The 9,896-nt window shown below is 42.3% G+C and overlaps 2 protein-coding genes across 2 annotated transcripts; one reads left to right on the top strand and one right to left on the bottom strand.

The window, feature by feature from the left end:
* Positions 1 to 1,552: 1,552 nt before the first annotated feature.
* LOC101770138 (4-coumarate--CoA ligase-like 1) lies at positions 1,553 to 6,186 on the top strand. Its single transcript, XM_004982487.2, has 6 exons — positions 1,553 to 2,716; positions 3,426 to 3,618; positions 4,040 to 4,182; positions 5,301 to 5,368; positions 5,476 to 5,578; positions 5,794 to 6,186. Exons 1-6 carry the CDS (start codon positions 1,688 to 1,690, stop codon positions 5,908 to 5,910), a joined length of 1,653 nt encoding a protein of 550 aa, XP_004982544.1. The 5' UTR covers positions 1,553 to 1,687; the 3' UTR covers positions 5,911 to 6,186.
* A 1,740-nt stretch (positions 6,187 to 7,926) lies between these two features.
* Positions 7,927 to 9,006, bottom strand: LOC101774740. Its single transcript, XM_004986356.2, has one exon. It carries the CDS (start codon positions 8,989 to 8,991, stop codon positions 7,927 to 7,929), a length of 1,065 nt encoding a protein of 354 aa, XP_004986413.1. The 5' UTR covers positions 8,992 to 9,006.
* Positions 9,007 to 9,896: the final 890 nt, after the last annotated feature.

The raw sequence follows: 9,896 nt of genomic DNA, 5'->3' as shown, positions 1-9,896 counted from the left end.
ACGTTCTCTGTCTCTGCCGCTGAACCTTTTTCTCCACTAGTTTTGTTAACTTAAACAATTTCATTTCGAACGCTTTGTACGTTTTCACGTTCTACTGTCTCTACAGCTGAACCTTTCTCTCCCACTAGTTTTTAACTTAACGATTTCATCTCGAACGCTTCATACATTTTTCATTAAGAGAGCTCTTGCGGCTTTTAGACATGTATTAAAACTTGAATTTATTAGGGGAAAATCTTAGGCTTTAGCACCAAGAAAGTAGAGGGTAAAATGCTAAAAAAAACAATTATAGGTGACAAAACCCTGGTGACCCAAAAAGGAAAACCCACAGAAAAATCAAAAGGGTAGGGGGATAAAATCCAAAAAAAAACCTGTGAAAAAGAATCATAGAGGACAAAATCACAGGGTAACCTGCAAAAAGAAAAGAGAAAGCCTTTCCAAAAAAAGAAAAGAAAAGAGAGGATAAAATCCCAAAAACTAAGACTTGAAATGTGACTACTAACTACATGATATAGTCGCTGTCATCTTGATATGGGTGTGGGTGCTGAGACCACTTGCATCTCAATATGCTATCATCTCTGCCGTTGAACTTCTACTACTAATTTTATACTTGACCATTTCATTCAAGAGGATATATTAAAACACATATAAAAGAACTCAACATGAAACGCTTCTCTTGTTGGATATGGAAAAAGTTCAACCACTTCTAGACATGCCTTACTACTGTGACATGGAGTACTCCCTCCGTTCCAAATTGTAGGTCATTTTAGCTTTTTTTTATTATTATGCATATAGATATAATGTATATCTGAACCTAGAAAATTCAAAATGACCTACAATTTGGAACGGAGTATAATTTTGCATGGTCATACAACTCTTTTTTCAATGGTATTTGTTAAGGGAGATTAAAGGCTGGTTGGGGTATTGTAATTTCACAACAATTTCGTGCAGAACTCAATCTTTAGTCAAGTCAAATTTTAAATTTTCTTTTGTTATATGGAACTCTAACAGAATTCCAACGTATGCCAAACATGACCAATACAAGAGTTCTATGTATAGCTAGAAATTTTACTTGTACCAATGCAGCTTTGTGGTATGCATGCGTACCAACCCAACCCCCTTAGAAATTAAACAAATACCAGTGGTATGCATACTTTGTACTGCATAATGTTTCTCAACACTTATGAGAGCACATATATTTGACTAGCTAGAACACAAAGTACATTGCAGAAGGTCTTTTCCGTCACTATGAAATGGAAATAGGAATGAGCCTGGTTTGAAGAAAAAGATAACATATACTCGTCCCGTTTCAAATTGCAGGCCGTTTTGACATTTTTAGATGCATATGTTTTTAGACATAGTATATATCTCCAAATAAACTTGAGCTATCAATGCCATTTTATATATCAGAGCAAAACCTATTTTATTAAGAATAATCGTTATTTAACAATGTTGCCAAATTACCTAGAATGGACCGCAAGCGTCGTTGTTCTTTTCTGACCGGCGGGGAGCCTATGCTTTTATCATGTTCGTATCACCCAGTGTCACAGTCCGAGAAGATCAGGAGACGAAGCAAGCCAAACCAGAGCTTTGTCACACACACTCTTCTCTCACTCCAACACCAGCGATCTGCCGATCCGCCGCACTAGAGCAAAGCAATTCGGTCGCAGAAGCGAGAGACGAGGTAACCATGGCTGAAGGCACGGAGTCGCCCGCCGCGGGCTACGGCTCCGACGGCGTGTACCGCTCGCCACGCCCGGCGGCGCCCATCCCCTCCGACCCCGCGCTCTCCCTCTCCGACCTCGTCCTCCGACGCGCCGCCGCGTGTCCCTCCGCGCCCGCGCTCGTGGACGCCGCGACGGGCGCCGCGCTCACCTTCGGGGCCCTCCGCTCCGCGGTGCTCGGCGCGGCCGCCGCGCTGTCCTCCCGCGCGCGCATCCGCCGCGGCGACGTCGTGCTCCTCCTCGCGCCCAACTGCGTGCTCTACCCGGTCTGCTTCCTCGCCGTCACCGCGATCGGCGCCGTCGCCACCACGGCCAACCCGCTCTACACCCCGCGGGAGATCGCCAAGCAGGCCGCCGACGCCCGCGCCAAGCTCGTCGTCACGGTCTCCGACCTCCTGCCAAAGATCGCCGACCTCCGGCTCCCCACCATACTCCTCGACGGCGATGGCGCCTCCGTGCCTCCGGGCCACGCCAACGACGTCACCCTCTACCCCGATCTCGTCGCCGGGGTTCACGAGACGGAGTACCGCCGGCCGCCAACGCGGCAGAGCGACACGGCGGCGCTGTTCTACTCGTCGGGCACGACTGGGGAGAGCAAGGGCGTCGTGCTCACGCACGGCAACTTCATTGCGGCGGCGGCCATGGTGACGTCGGACCAGGACGAGCGCGGCGAGGGGCGCAACGTGTTGCTCTGCTTCCTGCCCATGTTCCACATCTTCGGCATGTCCGTGGTCACGCTCGGGCAGCTGCAGCGCGGCAACACCGTCGTCGTTATGGCCCGGTTCGACGTGGACGCCGTGCTCGCCGCCGTGGAGCGGCACCGCGTCACCTACCTCTTCTGCGCGCCGCCGGTGATGATCGCGCTCGCCAAGCACAGGGGCGGCGGCAGGTACGACCTCAGCTCGCTCAGGTGCATTGGCTCCGGCGCTGCGCCGCTCGGCAAGGACGTGATGGAGGCCGTGGCCGACAAATTCCCCAACGCAGAGATTATCCAGGTGAGCGACAGAGCGAGCATTTGGGATTATGGTGTTTTAAATTTAAAACATTGCATTAGTACGCCAGAAGTGTTTCATACTCTCTCATTCTATCTACTACTCTAATAACAGTAAGACAGAAGATTGCAGTACTGCATTACACTGCTATCCAAAACAGTTTAGGCGCCCAAGCTAGTTAACTACTACTATGTGTTGTGTCATTGTATCACTTACTAGCCTTGGTAATGCTGCAATAATATAATTATTTCTTTCTTTATCAGGATTACTTTGGCATATTTTTATGTACTATTTTGGATCACATGTTGGATTGTGGTCCAGTATACCAGCAAGAAAATAACATCTATGATTGAATAATGTGCTCACCTGTAAAGAATAAACATAACGTAGATTGCTTGTCTGCAGGGAAGACTCTAGTTTCCTTCAAATCGCAACGAAAAGTTAAAAGCAAAGGACCTTTTCATGACATAGCTGCAATAAGCATACACACTAATAAGCTATTTATGCAAGCTCTGTAGTTAGAACTATGTTGAACAGGTTCTGCTGAAACAGCACTCCTTAATCCTTATGACAGCATGCAGTATTTGAGGGTTGCATCCTATTTTATCTTTAGATCAGACTCATACCCCGTGTGTTGTTGAAACTGCAGAAAAATGTTTACTTGTAGTCATGTCATGATGCTAGCTATAAACTCGCTGTGCTCCTCTTGCAGGGTTATGGCATGACTGAAACTTGCGGGATCATATCGCTGGAGTACCCACAAAAGGGGCGTGCCCGTCAGTTTGGTTCAACTGGAGCACTTGTCACTGGAGTTGAAGCAAAGATTGTCGATACAAAGACAATGAAGCATTTGCCTCCGAATCAACTAGGAGAAATCTGTCTTCGTGGACCAAACATAATGCAAGGTAAATTCAAACTGTGGTGCGTTGCTTGCAATTGTTCTATATGCATTTTGTGATCAGGGCTGGAGCTTTATTCACTATAAGTATATCATTTTTTCTTTGTCACTACACTCTACCAAGCTCACTCAAATGATATTAAAATGGAACAGCAGCAATCGTGTTTTTTTTTTTGTTTCTAGCATTCAGTTGTTCATTGACAAAGCACGTTTTTTTTTCTCTCAAACACGATTCATCAATGGCTAGTAACTGGCATAACTGAAAAGGGCAAGGCAGCTAGAATTTATATCAAGATGCTGCACTTACAAACTTCCCTGTCATGATAAGCTGTTGTATTGTATCTCATTGTTGACTTGTTGTCCACCAACAGAAGGCCAAAAAACCTGGTCAGAATTTCTCCTTACTTATTTGCGCATATTATTTATAGGATATTTCAACAATGTGAAAGCTACTGAATTCACAATCAAGCAAGGGTGGTTGCATACTGGTGATCTTGGGTACTTTGATGAAAGAGGCCAGCTTTATGTTGTTGATAGACTCAAAGAGCTGATTAAGTACAAAGGTTTCCAGGTAAAGAATTTCAGTTTTCTTTTCTGAAACTACTTTTGAGTTTTAGCAAGCCTTTTCATATAATCATTTGAGGAAAAACTAAAATTTTCCTTGTACCAATTTGGGCTTCTACTTATGTCTGTTGTACTAATGGCCTGTGTATGTTGTAAGCTTTGTTGAAATATCATACACATAGAAACATTCACACAAGATCTACAACGATGATAGCTTGGTATTAACAAAAGATCTAAACAATATTTCATTATTCTAGTTGTCAAAGTATCAGGAGTCTGATTACATATATATATGGCATCCTTCTGCAAACAAGGAGGGCAGTATTATTTTAGGTATATTTGTAATTAATAGGACGGCAATTAGACTTGCAATGATGTATGGTGCAGAATGTTGGCCTACAAAAAGGTGACATGTCCAGCAGATAAGTATTGCGAAAATGCGTGTGTTGCGTTGGATCTGTGATCATACGAGAAGGGGTCAAGTCCGGAATGAGTATATACGTGATAGGTTAGGGGTAGCACCAATTGAAGAAAATCTTATCCAACACCGGCTAAGATGGTTTGGATATGTCCAACAAAGACCCGGTGCATAGTGGAACCTTAAGGTGTGACAGTAGAGGAAGACCAAAATTGACATGGGAAGAGGCAATAAAAGGAGATTTGAAGGGATGGAATATACCTAAAGATTTAGCTCTGGATAGGAGTGCTTGGAAAACAGCTATTCATGTGCTTGAACCCTGATTTGTGGCTCTTGTTGGGTTTCAAATCTAGCCTACCCCAATTTACTTGGAACTGAAAGGTTATGTTGTTGTTGCAATTAATAGAAATTTCAAGTGAAACAGAATGTCAATAGGCTCAGTCTTCCAGTAAAACCATGGAAAAAAGAGAAGTTTTTTATCAAAAAGAGCAAACTCATCCATGGTAAGCTCCAGACAAGTTGAATAAGATTACAAAAGGATCATAATAATCCACGAACAACTTGAGAAGCTCTTGCATGTTAATTATAAAAATTTTAACCGTACGAGGCTTTTGGTCGAAGTACCTTCAGTCAAACTTCTTATATTTTTTGTAACATATTACTTTTATTATTTAAGGAAGTTTATATCTTTCTTTATTTACTGGCAGATTGCTCCTGCTGAACTTGAAGGATTGCTTCTGTCTCATGCACAAATTCTCGACGCCGTTGTCATCCCGTAAGCTGAACAACTTAGATTCTAGTATTTATAGTTTCTCCGATATAAACAACCTTCAATTCTGTTGTTTTCTTGTCTCTTATTTTGAAAGTCTACTTCTTTCAAAGGTATCCTGATCCTGAAGCAGGGGAAGTTCCCATTGCGTATGTTGTGCGATCACCTAAGAGTTCACTATCTGAAGTTGATGTCCAGAAATTTATTGAAAAGCAGGTGAGGTTGGCTAGAAGCCTAGGCTTAATTGTGATAAGAAACTAGTTTAACTCTAACTAAAATACTATAGTATCTCTCCCATTATAATGAAACACTTATAATTCCTGAACGGACGATGTTCTCTACCCTCCATTAACTGATTGTTTTATACTCCCACATCAACTGAATATGACACTCCTAACACTGCAATGATACTTTGGTGAAATACATTTCAGGTCACGCACTACAAGAGACTGAGGAAGGTTACGTTTGTGGACAGTGTACCAAAATCTGTCTCAGGAAAGATCTTGAGAAGAGAGCTCATCGCCCAAGTCAGATCATCCAAGCTGTAGCAAATTGATCTTCTCAATTTCAGAACAGTCTTAAGTGTTCAGGTTCTGCTAGCCGATTCAGCACAACCTATAAAGTATCTGCTATGTTCGAATTCTGATGTCTTAAGAGGGGTTACCCCCGAAAGAATGATGTTCTAGGCTTTTTTTTTTATTATTTTTCACGTGCCCAATTTATTATGGGCCAGCCCAACCTGTAGAGTGGATCATTATTGGGCCGGACCGCTTAGCCTGGCTCAACCGGTTATATGATGACGGTCAATCGGTTCACCCTCTAAATTATGGGTCACGTGTACTACAGTAAAAGACTACATTAGGATCATAAATAATCTGAAATAAGCTACTATCTGAAATAAGCTGCTATCACAAATAATCTATAATAAGCTACTAACAGCTTATTTCAGATTATTTGTGATCCTAATATCATTTTTTTTTACCCTACTACCCTTAGACCTTAGACCATAATCTAGCCCAATATAATCAACAAACAGTCCCTTGCTCGCTCTCTCATCCGTGTCAAGCCGGCCATGGAAGTGCAAATTTCTTTTGAAACCGACATGTTCTCCTGCTTTTCAAACTCATTTTTTCCTCATTTGTTTTCGTTTTCCTTTACACGTTGCTGCCGAAGCGGTCTCGACGGCATCATCATACCCTGACTTTCGCCCTATATATCGCTCTCGTCCTGTCTGCTCAGTCGCTGAGAGCCGCCGCACCCGCTCTGTCCACTGCTGGCGCGCGTTGCAGCTCCGTGCACCGTGCTGCAGTAAGGCAAAGTACGGTTGGACGGTTGGTCATGTTTGTTTGTGGTCGAAGTTAGAGCACGTGCGCTTTCACGTTTTTTCCTTCCCGAACGCATGCATCTTCACGTTTTTTTCCCTTCCGGACGCAAGCATCTTCATTTTCTATTGTCTCTGCTGCTAACGGAATCTTCTTCTCCCACTAGTTTAACTTCACAATTTCACTTCAAATTGTATTGTTCGGAAAAAAAAAGTCACTTCAAACGCTTACCTTACGTGAATGGGGGTGTTTTCACGTGAACTCTGTATTTTGTTGCGGAAAAAGACTAGGAAACAGATAAAATCATTGAAAAAACAATTATAGATGACAAAACTTGGGTAATCAAAAAGGAAAACTGAGGAGAAATAAAAAGGTAGGGGATAAAATAAAAAAAACTACAAGAAAAAAAATCATAAGATAAAATCATAGGATAACCCGCAAAAGGAAACCCCCATACAAAAAAAGCCAAAAGTATAATAAGCGATAAAATCCCCGAACAATAAGACTTGGAATGTGACCGCTAACTAAATAATATAGTGCATGCTATCTTCATAAGGATGTGATCATGTGAGCACTTGCAATCTCTTACGTTGGACCGTTTCTCCCACTAATTTTATGCTCGACTATTTCTTTGAACATGATATATATTTTTAACATATGAAAGAATTTAATATAAAATGCTTCTTTAGTTGAATTTGGGGGAAAAAATTAGATAGAGAGATGCTCTCCGCGTACATATTGTTGATCCAATTGTTTCCCTCCGTATACGGGGCCACAGACCATGCCCCCTCCCCCCACCCCACACAGCGCACCGCAAACATTATCACCATCCTCATCCACTCACCGAGGCAGCTTTATCCGCGCCAGACTGCAGGCAGGGAGCTCCATGGGGCGCGGCATTTAGGCTAGTCCCAGTGCAAGGTTTTATTGCACTGTTTCCAAGGATGCCACATCATCCCATGAGGTGTGCTCTTGTGAATGAAACAGGGAGTCCCAGTGCACAGTTTCAATACACAGTTTCATAGGTTGTCCTCAGCATTTATTAGTTGCATGCGGTTGTGATCAAGTGTTCCATGTGATTATGTAGCCACTTGTATTTGTTACTTGAAATATATTACGCATGAAGGATCTAGCAACATAGTGAAATTTAAATATCAACCAAAAGTATTTAAAAATAACTTGTATCATACGAGATAAATTGGATCACATATATTAAATAAATTACATATATTGTAACCGAACTCAAGATATGTTTGGGCGGGCCCTTGACCTTCGCCAGATATGCTCAATCAAATCTTTCTTAAGTTGTTTATGGGTTGAGGTATCTCGAATATCAGCATCATTCTCTAGTATTCTGTCAAACGAGACGTAATCTTCAGGGGAGAATGCTGGTGCTTCAACAGTCGTTGTACTTGGAGTTTCATTCAAATCAAGATTCTCTTCAATATTCTCTTCTGTTTTTTCATCTTCAACTATCATATTGTGAAGTATGATGCACGCTCGGATAACTTTCTCAAGTTCTCCTCGATCATATAGACGAGCTGGTCGCTTCAAAATGCAAAATCGACGTCGCAAGACACCGAAAGCTCGTTCAATATCCTTTCTCTTGGATTCTTGTTCCTGTGCAAATAACTTGTCCTTCTCGGTGATGGGCAAGGATATTGACTTCACAAACACAGCCCATTCAGGGTATATTCCATCAGCAAGATAATAACCGGTGTTATACTGATTTCCGTTGACCATGTAGTGCACCCGAGGAGCATGCCCCTTTAGCTCGTCAATAAATAGAGTCGACTGGTTTAGAACATTGATATCATTATTAGAACCAGCAACTCCAAAGAACGCATGCCAAATCCAAAGATCATGAGAAGCTACAGCCTCAAGTATTATGGTTGGAACTTTTTGATCGCCCCGAGTAAATTGGCCCTTCCATGCATTGGGACATCTTTCCCAATGCCAATGCATACAGTCAATACTCCCGAACATGCCAGGAAAACCTCGACTCTCACCAATTTTAAGCAAACGCTCAGCATCTTCCATAGTAGGGCGCCTCAAATAGTGTCCACCAAAAATTTCGATAACACCTTGGACAAACATCTTCATCGCCTCTAATGCAGTACTTTCTCCAAGTTTTAAATATTCATCTAGATGATCTGCAGCACTACCATTAGCCAATTGACGAATTGCCGCTGTGCATTTCTGCAGTGGTGTTAGGCCTTGACGATTAAGAGCATCCACCTTTGTAGTGAAATAATCGGACCACTTGCCTAACTCATCAACGATGCGTAGAAAGAGTGGCCTGGACATACGAAATCTCCGTCGAAAAAAATTTGCTGGGTACAGAGGGTTATCTGAGAAATAATCATCAACCAAATGCTGATGGTACTGCTCCCTTGGCCTTCTGATGTACTTCCTCGGACCACTTCGAGGATCATATGCGGCTTCTTGGAGATCTTCTAAACTTGACTTAAGAAATTGAGTTACCTCATCGATGACATCATCAATAATTTCCTCCTCGGCGAGGAAGTCATCCCAATCATCAGAGAGGTTGCTTGTTGGGTCTGGAGAGTGGTCGGCAGAGAAAGAATCATCCTGTTGCTCCATATATAAAGTGGCACAAATGTACTACGTTGGTGTACCATCAGGGCTGCATATATAGGTAGCAGCTCTGCTGCCGTTTCATACCTATCAGTCCAGTTCAGCATTCACACTAGCTGTCGTTTCATACCTATCATTTCAGTTCATCATTCACACTATCAATTCAACCATCAATTCAGCATTCACACTATCAGTTCAGCATTCACACTAGCTGTCGTTTCATACCTATCATTTCAGTTCATCATTCACACTATCAATTCAACCATCAATTCAGCATTCACACTATCAGTTCAGCATTCACACTAGCATACACACATACAGCCATCAGTTCAGCATTCACATAAATCATGCATTCACACTATAAACAGCACTCATTCACACTGAATAAAAACAACATTGGTTCTGATATTCAGAAATCACAACAGTTTAAAAACAGCATTGGTCACAGATTAAAGACTCCCATGGTTGCTGCATAAATCACCACATTAACAGATTGCTCAATAAAAAAATAAAAAATAGGGATACACAAGTATTAGTCAGAACAGTAGCATTGGTCACATATTGATCAAGAACAAAAACACTTCACACTTCATTGTTACTGAAAAGTTTCTTCT

The sequence above is a fragment of the Setaria italica genome, chromosome IX (assembly GCF_000263155.2).
Source record: "Setaria italica strain Yugu1 chromosome IX, Setaria_italica_v2.0, whole genome shotgun sequence".
Taxonomy (NCBI): domain Eukaryota; kingdom Viridiplantae; phylum Streptophyta; class Magnoliopsida; order Poales; family Poaceae; genus Setaria; species Setaria italica.
The sequence above is the reverse complement of the archived record's forward strand: the minus strand, read 5'-3'. Positions and strand labels throughout refer to the sequence as shown.